General features: G+C 40.5%; 1 protein-coding gene across 3 annotated transcripts in view; it reads left to right on the top strand.

Annotated features, from left to right (window-relative positions):
- Positions 1 to 15747, top strand: part of LOC126386231 (WD repeat-containing protein 82-like) — a 19588-nt gene extending 3841 nt beyond the window's left edge. The window contains exons 5-17 of one of the 3 annotated variants that reach the window (XM_050038436.1): positions 816 to 932; positions 1045 to 1200; positions 1287 to 1356; positions 1445 to 1587; positions 7418 to 7591; positions 9740 to 9835; positions 9949 to 10053; positions 10143 to 10157; positions 10237 to 10278; positions 10374 to 10499; positions 10690 to 10840; positions 13224 to 13345; positions 13503 to 15747. In XM_050038436.1, coding sequence (XP_049894393.1) covers positions 816 to 932; positions 1045 to 1200; positions 1287 to 1356; positions 1445 to 1587; positions 7418 to 7591; positions 9740 to 9835; positions 9949 to 10053; positions 10143 to 10157; positions 10237 to 10278; positions 10374 to 10499; positions 10690 to 10840; positions 13224 to 13345; positions 13503 to 13670 — 1485 coding nt within the window. In that variant the 3' untranslated portion in view covers positions 13671 to 15747. Of the gene's footprint in view, positions 1 to 815; positions 933 to 1044; positions 1201 to 1286; positions 1357 to 1444; positions 1588 to 1683; positions 2474 to 6328; positions 6467 to 7247; positions 7326 to 7412; positions 7592 to 9739; positions 9836 to 9948; positions 10054 to 10142; positions 10158 to 10236; positions 10279 to 10373; positions 10500 to 10689; positions 10841 to 13223; positions 13346 to 13502 lie in introns of those variants that run through there. The other 2 variants (XM_050038434.1, XM_050038435.1) reach the window with 2 other exon arrangements.
- Positions 15748 to 17300: the final 1553 nt, after the last annotated feature.

The following is a 17300-nucleotide window of genomic DNA, read 5'->3' as shown; positions in this document are numbered from 1 at the left end:
AGACGAGTCTCTCCAGGGTCTTCATGATGTGGGAGGTCAATGCCACAGGTCTGTAGTCCTTGGAGCCACTGGGACGCGACGTCTTTGGCACAAGAACGAGGCAGGATGTCTTCCACAGCAAGGGGACCCTTTGGAGACTATGACATATGCACATGCGTCATACAGTGACCCAGTGTTTGCCATACATTGATTCATTTAATCTGATTTCATTATAGCCTTGCACACAGCACATTTACTCAGCCTCTTCTTGCCCTGCTCTCTCTCTGTTAATCATAACACGAATGAGCCAAGAATTAGCTAGCTAGTCACCTCACCTCGAATTCTGCCAGCGTAACCCCCCAGTGCCTGGTGTGACAGCAGACTGGTTGCCAGCGACAGCGCCAGATCTAACCTGTTGATCCAGCAGGGAGTTGGCGCTGTCTGGTCCCCCAGACCTTGTGTTTGCCCTGACTGGGTTAGCGTTGCCATGGCCACAGATTGGGTGTCCGTCTCCAGAGCTGCTGCCCGCTCTCCCCCCAGCACGGTGGGGTGTGAGGTGGAGGACAGACTGTGATTTGAGGCTCTTGCTGACGTTGGCTACGTAAATGCTCTTTGCATATCGTAAATTGCTTTCAGACCACTTGAAATACAATGTGCTTATAGTTTATAATGGGATTTTTGCCCAGTGAAGCCACAATTAAACTTCCTATCTGAGCTTTAATTAGTAAGGTTGAAATATAGTGGCATTACTTTTACAATATCTCTATCAAAACCCAGATTTCCTGTAGCAGCTTCTCTTTTTTCTGTGGATTTATTTGTGTGTGTTTGTGTTTCAGGGTTTGACCAATCCACTGGGGAAACCTGTTTGTTCCTTTGACCCTGATGGGCTGATATTTGCTGCAGGGGTGGAATCACAGGCCATTAAACTATACGACCTTCGTGCTTTTGACAAGGTAAAAACTGTGTTAGGTTTTAGTGTTTTAGTGGGATTTGACTGTCACACACCTGTTTTAATGTTTTCTCTGTTGCACTGTATTCATATAACATTAATCTCTCTGTGAAAAGGGTCCCTTTGCCTCCTTTGAGACGAGGTTTAATCGCGTCTGTGACTGGACTGGACTCAAATTCAGTAACGATGGGAAGCAGATTCTCATCTCCACCAACGCAGGGATGATTCGTGTCCTGAATGCTTTCAATGGATCTGTGCTGCACACTTTTTCTGTAAGAGACACGCAGTAATTAAATCACACCTGTCTGCATATTAGTATGATTACTTGAAGGTGTTTCCTGTCTTTGCTTATTTGCAGGGCTACAACAACAGTAAAGGCATCTCTCTGGAGGCCTGTTTCACTCCTGACTCTCAGTTTGTCATGATTGGTAAGCCTGAACACATCTGTGTTATTGTTCTGGCCTCTTCCTGTAATATCTTGGTTGTGACTGTATTAAAATGTGTGTTGTTTTGCAGGCTCAGAGGACGGCAGAGTCCATGTTTGGAGCACTGAGAGTGGGATGAAGGTGGCTGTGTTGGACGGGAAACATCCAGGACCCATCAACACTCTGCAGTTTAACCCCAGATACATGACGTTTGCCAGTGCCTGCACTAACATGGTGAGATCAAACTCATCATGACAGGAGCTGCTGCTTTTGGACAAACTGCTATAAACAAAATGCTAATTCATTATTTCCTTCCTGTTCTCCTAACAGACATTTTGGCTCCCGTGTATTGACGACTCATAGAGGGACGTTGCCAAAGTGAGTCCTGGTTGTTAAACAAATCGGGATGTGTTGGACTGGCTTCCTTGGTCTATTAAGAACCTCATGGCCTGATAGTTTATCAGAGACAAAACATTTTAAAGTTTTTACCAGCAGTATTTTTAAACATTTAAAAGGGTTTATGCTGCTACCTCTGTTTTTTGTTTGTTTGTTTTTTTACAATATAGTTACACTACATTTCATTAACATTTTAAACCTATGTCTTGATATTTTATGTGAAATTTAACTAGTTAAAGGTCCAATGTGAAGGATTTAGGGGAACCTATTGGCAGAAATGATATATGATATAATAAGGATATTTTTCTTTAGTTTATAATCAGCCTGGTAAGACCATCCTAATGACATAAATGTAGCATTCTGTTTCGCTCTCTGTATCAGTCTGGACTCGGTGCCTCCTCAAACACTTTCAGTGGGCGGAGTTCTCACCTTAACGGACAAACTCCTTCAAAACACCGGGGAACATCTTCTTCAACACCAACAGAGCCAGCTGACAAATCAAGCTTTTGTCAAATTCAGTTAGAAGAATAGCGAAAACATCTTTTCCTCTGAGGAACTCCACAAGTGCATACTCTTGTTCTTGTTTAATTGTTGTTACTGACACTATTTCTGTTAGAGTTAGCGCCTGTTTCTTTGGGGAGCTGCTATCACTGTTCTGCGAGCTGCGGCTTGCATTTTACATCATCATCTAAAGCACAGGCCCTGATAGACTGTTTACGCTGTCAACTACGGTGCATATCCCTGATTGGCCCCAACTAGAGAATTTCTGGAAAGTGTTTGGGGCGGCGCCGACTGATACAGAGCGCAAAAGAAAATGTTGAGCTAGCGTCATCAGGATGGTCAGGATGAAAAAAAGTGTTTGTTACCTTAGAATAAGCTGTTCATATCTTCATAGGAAGCAGGTCCTCGTCCATGGAGTCCACCATGTTGCACTGCCATGTTTTTACAGTAGCTCAGAATGGACAAACCAAACACTGGCTCTAGATAGAGCCATTCCCATTTTTCACATTGGCCACCATAATTAGCTGCCCCTTTGGAAAAACAGATTTTTAACATGAAACTGTTTTATTGAATGTTTTTACCAGTTTAAATCACTGAGTCTGTTTGTTTTGGAGGAAGAGACATCTGCGAATAATTGAACTCCCGCATAAAACCTCCTGACCTTCTGGGTCTTTAGTTATCAGAGAAAAAAGTGAGCACGCATTTGCAGGTGCTGGGCTAACAGTAAAATACATGCAACATGTAAAATAGCATCAGAGAAATACTGATTTGTAATGTGAAACTGCCTTTTTTAGTGTTTTTACTGGCTTTAGTCACCTGTTCCATTTGTTTTGGAGAGAAAGAGACCTCTGCAGGAAATTTGGGTCCTGGTAAAAACCTAAACAATGAACACTAAAGGAATCTAACCAGGAGTTCACGCTTGGCACACTGGAGAAGTTTCAGCTGGTTGCAATCTGCAGTTGTCACTGCTCGATGCCACTAACTCCTCCACACTGCTTCTTTAATAACTAGTGTTTTTATTGTTTGAATATTTGATATTAAAGTGTTTTTGATAAAAATAAGAGCTACTGTTTTTTTTCTTTGTTGACATCCTCAGTCATATCATACACCAGATGAATCTTGATGTACAGTACAAGGGCTGAGACTAATGGTTATTTATAATAGTGATTAATCTGACTGTTTTTTTATGTTTGTACTTTTGTTGTTTGAAAAAACAAAGTGTCAGAGAATGGGGAAAAATATGAATCACAATTACCTAAAGCCCAAAGTGACTTCTTTGTATAATTTTGTTTTATCTGACCAACAGAACACAAAAGTTATTTACAGTTAAATTAAAAGTTATTCAGTTTACTATCACATAAGACAAAGACAAGCAGCAAATCCTCACAATAACTGTAACTGGGTAAAGTTCATTTTTGCTTGAAAAAACAAAAGCAATTCATTGATTTTCACGCTACTTGCAGATTAGATTTATTTCATTTGACTTATAAGCTTCATACCAATACATGCGTCACATTCACTGAGAAAATATATATATCTTTCACAGTTTCTCCAATAAAACAGACTGATATCAACAAGATTTCCCAAGTTGCTCATTGTATATGAATGATTACAACCTTAAACAGGATGAGTAATACAGAGTCTTTATAAATGTGTCTTTTTCAGATAATTAAAGGATTAGTATGTTGGTGCTTCTCAGAACAATGACGCTACGCTCACAGGAGCTCACTTAACAGACGCAAACACGAGTTCACTCAGTCAGTAAACGAACCTGTGAACACACATGCAAGCGTGAGAGGAACGCAGTCAGTTTTAATCAATTTAATGAATGGGTTTTTTTCTTTTTTGTGTGTGTGCACATAAAGTGTGTCTTCCTGAAGTAGAGGAGGGGGGTGGGGGTTCTGCTGAATAATGTATAGATGCTTGGGTTGTGTACTCACCACTGAGTGAATAATGGATGATCCCATCACAGGTAACCTCACAGGTACACACTTATCTTTCTCTCACCTCCCTCCGTATGTGTGTGTGTGTGTGTGTGTGTGTGTGTATGGAAGATGTGTGGAAGGAGAGAAATAAAGTGAGATAGTTTGAGCATTTAGCACAGACTCAACTCTCTGTCACGCCCACCTACATACATACTGTACTATCCTGTGTGTGTTAGCGTGATGAGTTTGTGTGTTTGTCAGTAATGGCTCCATTAGTGCTGATTGTTCAGGAGCCAACTCCTCTAGTGTTCACACAAATCATCTGGAGCTTTTCACCTCACACGCTGGGATAAAAGCTGTTTATATCTTGGCCAGGGGCGCACTGTCAGGAGAGGCAAACCATGCTAATGCCTTGGGCCCCCCAAAATAAATAGTAAAAAGGGCCCTTGATGGCCGCTGATATTGGCACATTTTGCAATGGCGAATATAAACCCCCTTTAATCTCCCATAAAGCACTATACAGTGCAGCACCGCCCCAAAAAACCCTTTAGTGAGGCCCCTTCTAGCTCCCGTATGACAGATGGTTTATCAAATACTCAGATGTAGAAATGTGGACTCAAGTCACGTGACCTGGACTATCGAGTCAGACTTGAGTCACAAATTTCATGACTTTAGGCTTGACTTGACAAGATCAAAAAAGACTTGCTGCATGACTTGGATTTTAACACCAATGCCGCGTGACTTGGACTAGAGCTTTTTTTAAGAGAATTGTTTTGAGCTTTTTGCCTTTAATGACGAAGTTTTACGTGTGAAGGGGGCAGAGAGAGGGGACGACATGCAGCAAGGGGCCGAAGGCTGGAGCCGAACCCAAGGCTGCTGCAGCAAGGACACTGCCCCCATACACAGGGCGCCTGCTCCACCCACCGAGCCACCAGGCACCCCGATCTAGAGCTTTTTGATTCGAAAGTACTAAATACCTTCCCCAGAGTCCCAAGATTAAAAAGTACATTATTTTTTTAAATTGCGCAAGTAATCAAATAATTTTCTTTATTTCCCAAATCAGCTAACATTTACAACTTTAATTCCCAGCTAATCAACACTTAATTCCCCAGATCTACTTTGTTTGAATCGATCCAACCACACCTAGCCAATTTGCAGGAGAGAACCAGGGAGAACAAACGTTGCACCAGTTGGAAAAATGATACCAAAGATGTCTTGTTTGAATACAAAAACTACACATTTGTCAACAAAAAACAAATTGCAGTACGAAACATGCTGGTCTAAAATTACAGATGAAAGCGCATCATTTTCCAACCTCGTACAACATTTGAAGTTGCAAAAACAACGGTAAGCTGAGGCTAATTAGCAAGCTAATGCTTAGCTAACATTAGCTCCCTAATATTAACATAATTAGTGAGCTAATGTTAGCTAGCATTAGCTTAACAGCTAAGTAACTTTTCAACAAACTTGATTAAACAAATAAGTGTAAATTTAAAGAAAAAAAGGAATTATTTTGTAAATTTAACATATTATTATTCTGTTGTTAAAATGGCATTACATTTGTTGAAGATCACATTAACCCTAACCAGGCCCCCATTGGCTTTTTTGCCTGGGCCCCACAGAGTGTAAGACTGTCGCTGATCCTGGCATAAGTTACCTCACATCCTCATATTTTAAAGCATGCTGGTGTTGATCAGGTAGCTATTGAACAATGTTGAAATGTAGCGGTCAGATTGTCGTTCGGTGTCACATTTCTGTGACCAGGTGGCTGAAATTTGAGATGATGCCATCTGCCTGAGGTGATCGGTCACTCTCTGTGAATGAGTGATAAAATGTCATTACATGTGGCGCACTGACAGCATCTGAAAACACTGTACTGACCCCCTGATTTCATAAGCGGTGGATTTCTACATGGCCTCACACACAGTACAGTACAGGACAGTGTGTGACTTGGGAGACGGCCCCCCCCACCGAGACCTTTAAAGTTGTGGTCATCGATACGCAAAGAGTTTTAGATCAGTGGTTAGGGTGGCATATCCACTGACAGGCACGTTATTACTCATCAGCCACAGTTCCGCAGATTGTGTTTCAAGTGTTAGGAATCTCCCGAGTCACCCTCGAGGCGTTTATGTCACTGATGCGCATGGGTCCATCTGTCTGCCATCAGTGGAGAGGCAGCCTACCTGCTGAGCAAGAGGAGCGAGGACACAGAGACCTGGACCTGGTTCTTCTTGCATGAAAGGAGTGTGAAGCTGACGGCCAAAAGATGTCACACCAAACTGGAATTAATGGTGAGTTTATTTCTTTAAGTAAAATTTTCTTAAATCTGAGTGTTTTTGTGTGTTAGTGTAGTTGTTTCTTAATTTAGTTTAAGTGCTTTTTAAATTTTCTTCTGAGCTGTGCCATAGCTTCTAACACATCCTCACAACCTCACTGATTATATTCTCTGACATCCTCTTTTAAGATCTTAAAGTGGTCTCTTTACTTTGATAAACCTGTGGGTCTAAATAACTGGACTGTAAAGGCTACACATGTTTAAAAATTTAAGCCTGTATATTGTAAGACTGATTCACAGTTAAGTCTTCTATGTTGTGATACCAGTGTTTATGACATTTAGGCCCCACAGGTATTTATGGATAGTTTAAGAGCTACATGTGTGTTATGGCATTTGGTAATTGGAGCATTGGGGGACGGGTTGGCAGGAGCATACCTCTCTCACCTTTCTCACCTGATCTTACATCATTTATGAGTCCGCTGTGTTTGGTAACCATGGTGAGGGAGAGGCAGGCAGTGCAATAAAAAGCTAAATCTGGTTTCCCGTATTAAACTACCATTCATAGGTGTGAAAATTGGAGGAAAATGAGGCTGATCGCATCACCCCCTCAGGGGTTCTTTTGGTACATACATGCCCTGTCCGAGTCACTGTAGGTGATGGCGTGACTATCTGGCAGTGGATCAAATTTTCTCCCTGAAGTGGAGTCTCAGGTTCTTCCCCTACCCAACTCTGTCTCACTTGCTTTCAACCCCCCATCCTCAGTTTTGACTTGTCTGCCTTATATCTGGTTACTTTAGCAACATCCGAGCTGAAAGAGTTTCTGGCCCGAGCGAGAGGAGGTGCCATCAGAATAATGAAGATTGTCATCAGAAATGGTAAACGAGATTTGACACACGTAAGCTTTCAGGTGACTCAGTCTAAGTCCTCAGATAAGTTTGCTGATTGGTGTTTTTTGTCTGCAGAGGAGCTGGTGTTAGATTCATACAGAGAGCCAGTACACAGCTGGGATAAGGATTACGATCAGTTCCTGCTTCCTCTGCTCACGCCTCAGGAGCCCTGCTACATCCTCTACCGTCTGGACTCCCAGAACGCACAGGGATACGAGTGGATCTTCATCGCCTGGTCACCTGACCAATCACCAGTATGTCTGGACCGGCCGATTGACATGTTGTCACTGATCACATTTAGTTATTCAAAGTCTGCAACCATAGTGATTGTATATATATATATTTTTTTTTTAAAACCTACAAATCTTTTTTAAGTTGTCATAAACTAAAAAAAAAAGAATATCAGTAGGACCCTTGAAAAAAATGTTAAAATAAGTTTAGGCTCACATAATAATAATTATTATTATTGAATGATAGTAACAATAACTGCAACACTGGGCCCCAGTTTCATGCTGGGGCTGGGTCCCAGCATGAAAGCGAACATGGGCAAAAACTGTGGCCAAAGGGTGGGGAAATTTTTTGGGACTAACCAACCAACAAAGCAACCTGTAGAATTGCTGGTCTTGGCTAAAATTTTTAAGAAAGGCATTATGATTTATTGGTGATATGGTATTACACAACGCCTGCCTTTAACACATCCAATATATTTATTCTGTAGTTACATCATTCTACCTTTAAATTACAATTCCTATCCAAAGTAACTGAACAGAACAGAAACTAAATAAAAACAACGGGATCGACAGGAAGGCAATCCAGGAACTCAGAAAAATTATAGAAAAATGAGGAAGGAAATATTAAAAAGCCTTTATTGTAGTGGCTAAATCATTCAAAGAGCCAACATGTTTCGACCACTGCAGGTCCGTGTCAGGGCTTTCAAACCATATAATACAGGTATGACCCCACCTAGTGGCAGGAACCAATCAGAGGCCATCACATGACCTATATAATGGCATGACATTATATGGCCCTCTATATGTAATAATGAATCATTAGCATTATGAAATTCACTGAAATGTCTAAAGAGGTAGTTGCAATTTTTTGCTCTAATGGCACATTTATGCTCAGCAAGGCGATTCCTTTTGTACGGCCTATGTAGAAATCATTTAGTTTATAAGTTCTGTTTGTGTTAACATCAATAGATTGTTTAGTTTGCATGAAGTTGTCGCAGTGAGGGCAATGCATACATTTAAAAGTGCCAAAAGGTTTGGATAACCAAGTCCTTTTTTTGTCTGCTGGAAGATGTGAACGCATGTCTGTCCCTACGCGTGAGGGCGCATCTGAAAGAAAAAATGGGGGTTCAAGAAAGACTTTTCTCAACAAAGTATCACTCTCAATGATAGCCCAATTATGTTTAACGATACCTTTGATTTAGAAAACACCATTGTGTCTAAGAGAATATAAAGTACTCTACCTTGAATAATAATTTGTGAATGACAGGGCTGCAACTATCAATTATTTTCATTGTTGATGAATCTCTCAGTTGTTTTTTTGATTAGTTGTTTGGTCTATAAAATGTCAGACAATGGTGAAAAATGTCAATCCGTGTTTCCCAAAGCCCAATATGACGTCCCCAAATGTCATGTTTTGTCCACAACCCAAAGATATTTAGCTTACTGTCATAGAGAAGTAAAGAACACCAGAAAATATTCACATTTAAGCTGCTGGAATCAGAGAAGTTTGACTTTTTTTTTCTTGATTATACAAATGAGGACTACAGATGGAAATTAGCTTCTCTGCTAAATCTGGTACACATCTTTAATTCTTATGAATGAGTAATGTAAGTGCATATTGTCCTTTATAAACTAAATAAACTAAACTAATTGATTAGTAGTTATTATTAGTAAAATTAGTTAATTTTGATAGTCGACCACTAACTCAGTAAGCGTTGCAGCTCTTAATAAAAAACAACTTGTAAAAAAATCTATATATAAGATTATATCTACTCCTCCCTCATTGGAAAACCCCAAATCTATTACTATTCAGATATTGTTCAGGATGTCTCCTACTACATGTAAAGTCCATTCTCCATGTGTGCATGTTGAAGGTTTCAGGTTTCCACAATATAGTTGTGTATGTTGCATTCTGATGTGACTGGCTTCCAAACTGTAGTTGTGATGTCACAAAATCCTGCTGGTATGTAAACGGCTTAAACTCAGATTTCACGTGAGCACAGAGAAACTTTCCCTTTCAGCATATTGTTGTAAAAAAAAACAGCCCTCTAGTGTCTCTGCACCTTCATCAGTCTGCACAATGAAGTTCAAACATCACAGTGAAATAACACTTATTATAACCTATATTATATGACATCATCCTGTCTGTCTGTCTGTCCCGGCACCCGTTAGGTGAGGCAGAAGATGGTGTATGCAGCGACCCGTGCCACACTGAAGAAAGAGTTTGGAGGAGGTCACATTAAAGATGAAATATTTGGCACAGTTGAAGTGAGTAAATCCTGTCCAGCGTGCATGGTAATTGATCAATGAATTAATCAATGATCAATGAATCTTCAACTGTTGGTGATAAAGTACCGTTGTGTTTGTGTGGCTGTGTGCAGGACGACCTGTGCTTCCAGGGATACCTGCGACACATGTCCTCCAGCTGCTCCCCGGCTCCACTCACAGCAGCCGAGCAGGAACTACAACGAATTAAAGTCACAGAGGTGAAGTTTAAACAAACTGTCTGAATATGATATAAACCACATATGTACATTATGTGTTCTCATCCTGTATTTCTACTTCCTTTCTGTAGGACAAGGTTGTGTGGGTACGTAGATTTTCCTATTTCACAAACTCTACTGTGTGTGCGTGAAGGAGAGATATAAAACTGTCTCTTATGTCGACAGGATGAACGCAGACGGGTTGGGACTCCAACAGCACGAGCGAGGGTTTGTTACATCTGTTTGACTCACTGGCATTTTATTTTCTGTCACATGTGTGGACATATCGACACTTAGTCTTCTATGTTTCTTTTATCCTGCAGGTTACGATGGAGTTCGGCTTAGACAAAAGGGCACAAACACTTCAAGGTCTTGCATTCCCGTTACAAGAAGAGGCCAAACGAGCTCTGCAGCAACTCAAGCAGAGACGCATCAACTACATACAGCTGGTGAGATGGAACAGAGAACCTTTATTTTCATAGCGTGCAGTATATAACATGTACCCTGTAAATGAAAAACAAGTTGTCAGGATATTGTTGGAACAAACTGTGTGCCAGTGTTTGTCAGTAAAATGCAGTAAATCGGCCGTGCGTGACTTTGACCCCTGAACAGAGCTTGTTTGTGTATGTGGTGTTGCAGAGGCTGGATGTAGAGAAAGAGACCATTGAGCTGGTTCACACCAAACCGACAGAGACCCGTGAGCTTCCCTACAGGATTCCCACAGATTCACCCAGATACCACTTCTTTATCTTCAAACATTCCCACCAGGGTCAGCTGCAGGAGGCGCTGGGTCAGTATACACAGCCTCACTGCACTAATTGCACGGAGGGAAAGTAACATAAAGTTTTCTTCTTATCAGGTATCATAAAGATATGTATTTAGCTTTCTGTTTTCAAGAGACAAAAGAGAGCTGCATGTGAATCTTACAGAAAATCATCCATAACCTCACGCCTTTGTCAAGTGGCACCATGTGGGTCCCCACCCCACGCTTAACGCTGGATTAATCTGTGTTTTACGTCTCTGGGACATGTGACGATGTGTGATGTGAAAGCAAAACCACAGGAAACTATTACTCGACTCTCTTCGGCATTTTAGCATCTTTAAGCTCATTGTTTCTGGTTTTATTGCCCACAACTTGATTGTTTTGGTTCAGTCTCACTGCTCTTATCAACCTCATTACCAACAGCAGCGTGCAGGGGTGCAGCACCAAATTCCTGGCCCTGTGCTTGAGCAGTCTCTGTGGGCCCCCCGCCCTTCCTCTCTTGATCCATGTCTCTTTCACACACCTTTTGATATATATAAGTTTGCTTTCTTGCCCTTTCCTTTTCTTTTCTTTTAAAATTTTTTTTACCACGGATTTCTTTCATGGGGAAAGACATAAAAGTGTATGTTGGTGCTCCAGTAGCATTAGCAGTCACTCACTGGGCTCTAGCTGCATTTACAGACAAATTCTAGTGCCGGCTGGACTAAACCATTTTGCACTTTTAAGATGTGGGAGGGGCCTCAGAGAGCTTCCTCTATTTTTTATACAAAGTTCAGTCTTTCAACTGATTCAGTCAGCCAATTTTAACTTAGTGATGGCACTAATTACTAAGAAATACAAAATGGCAGCCAAAACCAAACTTTTCACGCCAGGCCTTTTCGGGCCTCCCTCCCATTGGACTTCCTGTACAAGCCTTGTATTATCAGTCCCACTGTCCCCCCACTATGATGCACCTGGCAGCATGCATCTGTTTTCAGTGATAAACCCACTGTACACTACTGTCCAGCCCCAGACGACAGACTGACACAGTTAGCTAGTGAACATAGTGTTGAATTTAGCAGCTAAAGAGGCAGATATTTCACTCAGGAGTGGTTGGAGACCAAAACAGAGCAAAAAGAAGAGCATATAATGAACTCGCATTTGTCAGGTTGGACACATAAATACTCCAAATGAATGACAATGTTGCGTCGTATCTTCAGGGTGTAAACAGACAAATGTTGACCAACATGTCACCATAGCAACTTTAGTAGGTGGTGATAGAGTGCCCCAGGAATGAGTCCTAAAACCTGGAAATGACTTTACCATGCATTTTACCACTTACGGTTCCCTCGTCTCAAAGTCAGTGGGTTTTTGGTTAGATGTCTGAAATATGGCAAGCTTGAGAGACTCACTTTTTTTTCTATTACCTAAAATAGTCAGTAAATACCCCACTTGTGAACTTTGAAGCTTCTATGTGTTTAAAAAAATGGCAGTTGCTTACAAGTGGCTAAATGATGCTACAGAATGTCATCATGCGGAGCCGGGCCAAACACAGCTATACAGTCTTGTTATGGTAATGACGTTGGGTCATGAGAGGGTAGTGTAGTTTGTTTATAGACTAACATTAGCTTTTTACTTCTGGCGACTGCATTTAGGCTTCAATAATCATGAAAGTGGTGTTCATCTTGTTTCTTTATCCAATGGAAAAACCCCATACGTTTTTTGACAAGGGAGCCAGGATGATGCTAACTTCCACGCTGGCCTACAGAAAAACGTCATCCCTGGAGCACTCTATATGTTGATGTTATGAATTCGGCTCATTCAAATGACACCAAGTGGGTCAAAAACCAGCTTTCAGACACTAAATACTCAGTGGCCTTTTTCACAGTGACCACATGCACCTAAAGGAATACTCTACCCACGAAAATGATCATTTGTATATAAATGGCTTACACTGTGTTACGTTGAATTTACTAAAATGCACAAATGTATGACCAGAAAGTGTTTGTTGAATTTACTAAAATGCACAAATGTATGACCAGAAAGTGTTTGCTGAGGCGCAGTACTCCTATGGAGAAGTGTTTTAAGTAGCAGTTTAAGTTTTCTTTTTGAATTCAGTGTATCACAGTGTGAGTAATGGATATGGAAAAGATCATTTGTGGGTGATGTATTCCTTTAACTAAATGTTAAGTTGTATCATGCAGTGAAAATTAGGCCTTTTTTCTGAGTCTCAGCAGCTCCTGTTGACTAGTTTTCAACACAAGTACTCCGACTCCTGTTTGATTAAGGTTAAGTGATAGCACCTCTGCTCGAGAACAGGATGTTCTTGTCCTCTGTTCACCCCTGGTGTAGTGTGTCATTTAGAGAAGGTGGGAGTGAAGTGCATATACTTGTATCAGCTGCTTAAGTGACGGCTCTGTTTCCCTTCCAGTGTTCATATATTCGATGCCCGGCTACACCTGTAGTATCAAAGAACGGATGTTGTACTCCAGCTGTAAGAACAGACTACTGGACGAGGTGGAGAGAGACTACCAGCTGGAGGTCACCAAAAAGGTACAGGTCACCCAAAAACAACCACAAACAAATAAACAGTAAACAAGTAAACCAAAATTTCTCTATAAATGAATTGTCTGCAGAAGAGAAGCTAATAATCTGTGTGTTATTCTGTGTGTGTGTGTGTGTGTGTGTGTGTGTGTGTGTGTGTGTGTAGATGGAGATAGACAATGGCGACGGCCTGACAGAAGACTTCCTGTACGAGGAGGTCCACCCAATGGAGCACACCTTAAAGCAGGCCTTTGCCAAGCCCCGCGGACCGGGAGGGAAGAGGGGCAACAAACGCCTCATCAAGGGTGCCGGGGAGAACGGGGAAGAAAGTTAGACATTATAAACACACACACACACACACACACACACACACAGACACACACACACACACACACACACACACACAAGGCATTACACACTAGCACACAAGCAAACCAACACGATATCTATGAATTGACTTGTTATTTGACTATTTAGCTTCTTTACATTCCTTTCTTTTTACCTACAAAAACACACCAAACAGGGAAAATAGATCCACCATAAAGCAGAAATCATATTTGTTTCCTGTGGTGAAAGAAAGGCATTTTATAAAAGTGATATTTAAGACTTTAAATTCTCTTTAAGATACACCAAAGGCACTGCTTTATCAAACCTGAACAAGAACAGTGTTGGCAGTTTGAATCCAGTCAGGGTGACTGGTTAGCATTGCTGCCTCACAGCAAGAGGGTCTCTGGTTCGAACACCGGAGTGGGGGAGCTCTTCTGTGCGGAGTTTGCATGTCCTCCCAGTATCAGCGTGGGTTTTCTCTGTGTACTCCGGTTTCCTTCCACAGTCCAAAGACATGCAGTTAAATTGGTGACTCTAAATTGCCTGTAGGTGTGAATAGTTGTCTGTCGCTATATGTCAGCCTTGCGATAGTCTAGCGATTTGTCCAAGGTGTACCCTGCTGCTCACCCAATGTCAGCTGGGATACGCTCCAGCCCCCCTGCGACCCCTAACAGAATAAGTGGTTACAGAAAATCAATGAATTAATGTAGTGGAGATTGAATACTTTGCAGAGATACCAAATATGTCAGGCTGAATTTTTGGGGAAAGTGTTTAAGGCACAAAACATCTACAATGTTTCCCTAATGTGAAATGGTGAAAAACATAAATGAACACGGAGTCTTGGGTTTAATTGTGTCACTCTGTAAACATATAAAGCTTTAATTAAGACTTGAACAAGCTGGTACACATAATATATGACAGGAAAATTAAATTTGGGAAAAGAAAATTATTCACTTTCTTGCTGAGAGTTGGATGAGAAGACTGACACCACTCTTGTGTTTGTATGTTAAGTGTGAGGCTACAACTTGCAGCTTGTTAGCTTAGCTTAGCTTAGCATAAAGATTGAAAACACCAAGGGTAACAAAATCTGGCTACCACCACCTCTAAAGTAATGTTGTTCCCATACAGATAACAGTATCAAAAATGCCCCCATTATTGCCTAAAATGCTGGATCGGGTATCTGTGAGTGTGCAATTCTGTGCAACATTACGATTCTGCGTAATTTATTAATAAACTTTAAACTAGTTTCACACGTGGTTAAAGGCCAGTTTCCGGAAATCAATTATTTTTCGCCACTCTGAAACAGGAGCCCACACAGCAAGTTGTGCTGCACAGCCTCTGGCAGCTGCTGTTTTAGAGCAATGAAGAAGATTTGATTTTTCTGTAAATAGCGGAACGTTTGATAATATTTTACAGTGGATAATAGAAAATGTTCTGGCATTCACTCACTGTATGTATGTTTGACCAAGGGTTTAACCTGATCATTTCACATCCATATATAGTTAGTTGTATACAACTCTTTTTTGTTTTTAACACAATTGTATTGGAATTGTACTCAGTATTGGCCGATACACAAGCTCAGGTATCAGATCAGTATCAAAAAGGAAAAATGGTTTCAAAATATCCCCACTCTAATAATCAGCAGGCTAATTAACACGTCATTTCTCTTTTGTTGAATCCATACAGTTTGGACACCACAGATAACTACTTGATATTAAAGGGTTAAAGGGTCTTTTAAATTTAGTTTCTTGATTATTAACATTTGCCAATTCCTATCCAAGTTGATGGCAACATTTCCCATCTGCCCTCTCCTCTCTCTGCTCTCCACTTAAGGGGCTTATTATTCTTACTGGTATCAATAATTCTGATTCACAATGTTCAGGAAATGGTTATGAAATTTCTGTCTTAGGGCGGAACAGCCTTTATATTGCCTAAGTATAGGCAGCCTATGCTTTACCCACAGTTCACTTTTTACCAAATTTATCCACGTCACATCTACAGTTGCCTTCTTCAGTCACCTGAGCGAGGTTTGACTACACTCAGCTGAAGGCTGTTGTTTTACACGGTCCTACAATAAAATATTTTCTTTATTTCCTTGTGTTTATGTCGTCATTTCTCTCTGAATATGTGTGTGTGTGTGTGTGTGTGTGTGTGTGTGTGTGTGATAGTCATGCAGGCCAGCAGCAGCAGCAGGGATCACAGCTCAGTAGCAGAGGTCAATTGGTTGTGTGTGTCTTTTCCAGGAAGTCTCTGTACCCAGAAGCCCTCAGCTGTGCAGTTCTGCTGCTTTCATACCTCTCAGGAAACTCGGTTGATGTGAACATTTTTTCCTAGAAACGCAGTTCAGAGCTGAAAGGCAGCTTTCAAGTGGTCGTTATCTGCAGACATGGGAGCTGTTGGGTGGGTGATGGTGAACCTTTCTGAAGACACTCTGACTTCTGACCTGACACAGTTCAGTTATTTTCCAGGAAAACAAATGAACCGTTTACAGGTAATTTTCTTCAGGATAATAAGAAATAATCACTGTTATTGCTGTTAAGGTTATTTTATAATTTAATGTTTGGTTAACTGTACATTATTCACCAAATGACACTAAGTGCACGTGTGTCATCTAAAGATACAAAGTCAGAAATCATTTCACAGTGTGACACAGACATGTAGAGGTGGACTGGCTGTATTCCCACTGGACACAAATGCAACATTAAACAAATTACTGCCGGTAGCTGCAGCAATACAGACAGAGGTAACTCTAACAGTACCGGAAGTAAGGATGTTGGCCTTCAAAATAAAAGGTTGAAGACAGGCAATTGAGGAAACAATAAAATTATATTAAAAACTACAAACAGTCATATTTAATTCTGCACTAAATTAAAGCAGTAAATCATAGGCCTAATTTGTGTGGAGGCCCAAAGTGTTTAATTTGAAGTGAATTAATAGTCTACTCATATGAATAAATACAGACTTACACACTCTGTTGCCAGTTTATTAGGTACACCTAGATAATGTACAGCAAAAACTATGTGAAAGTGGAATTCATTGCAGGACTGTGTGTTAGGCTCAAAACATGGTTGACTGCATTAGTTTTAGTCAGGTGTAACTGAGTGTGTACATCTAAACCATATAACCGTGAAATTACAATTGACATGGCCCGAATGAAAAATAAAAGTGAATTTAGCAAGCATTGTTTTAATTTTTTTTCACCCCATTATTAAGAAATGTTTCATCCTGCTTCTTTGGACAGTAGCCAAGCTTATCGCCAGTTTTTTAGAATTAGTATTATTATTATTTTTAATTGCAGCATTTTTATTTTTGTTTATTTTTATTTATTTATTTATTTATTATTTCTTGTTTATTTCAAAGGTATAATGTAAAGCGAGATATAACAGTGAATTCCAAATAACTAAATAACTTCTCAAGACTCAAAATTTTGCAGTGGGTTGGGTTTCAATTGAAAGTTTGGACTCATGACCTCATTTATAGCAAAGAATAATTCACATTTACAAAGTTTTAAATAAGTCATTCATTACTCACAGCAGAAAGAGCTTGTCTGTCTGCTCCATTTTTCCAATAAACTGTCATCCTATGTTATAAAAAGCACTTCACAGAATTGCCACTTAAGAGCAAAATTACAACATCT

Source organism: Epinephelus moara, chromosome 24, assembly GCF_006386435.1.
Source record: "Epinephelus moara isolate mb chromosome 24, YSFRI_EMoa_1.0, whole genome shotgun sequence".
NCBI classification, from domain to species: Eukaryota; Metazoa; Chordata; class Actinopteri; order Perciformes; family Serranidae; genus Epinephelus; species Epinephelus moara.
Note: the sequence above shows the minus strand (reverse complement) of the source record. Positions and strands in the feature narration are given on the sequence as shown.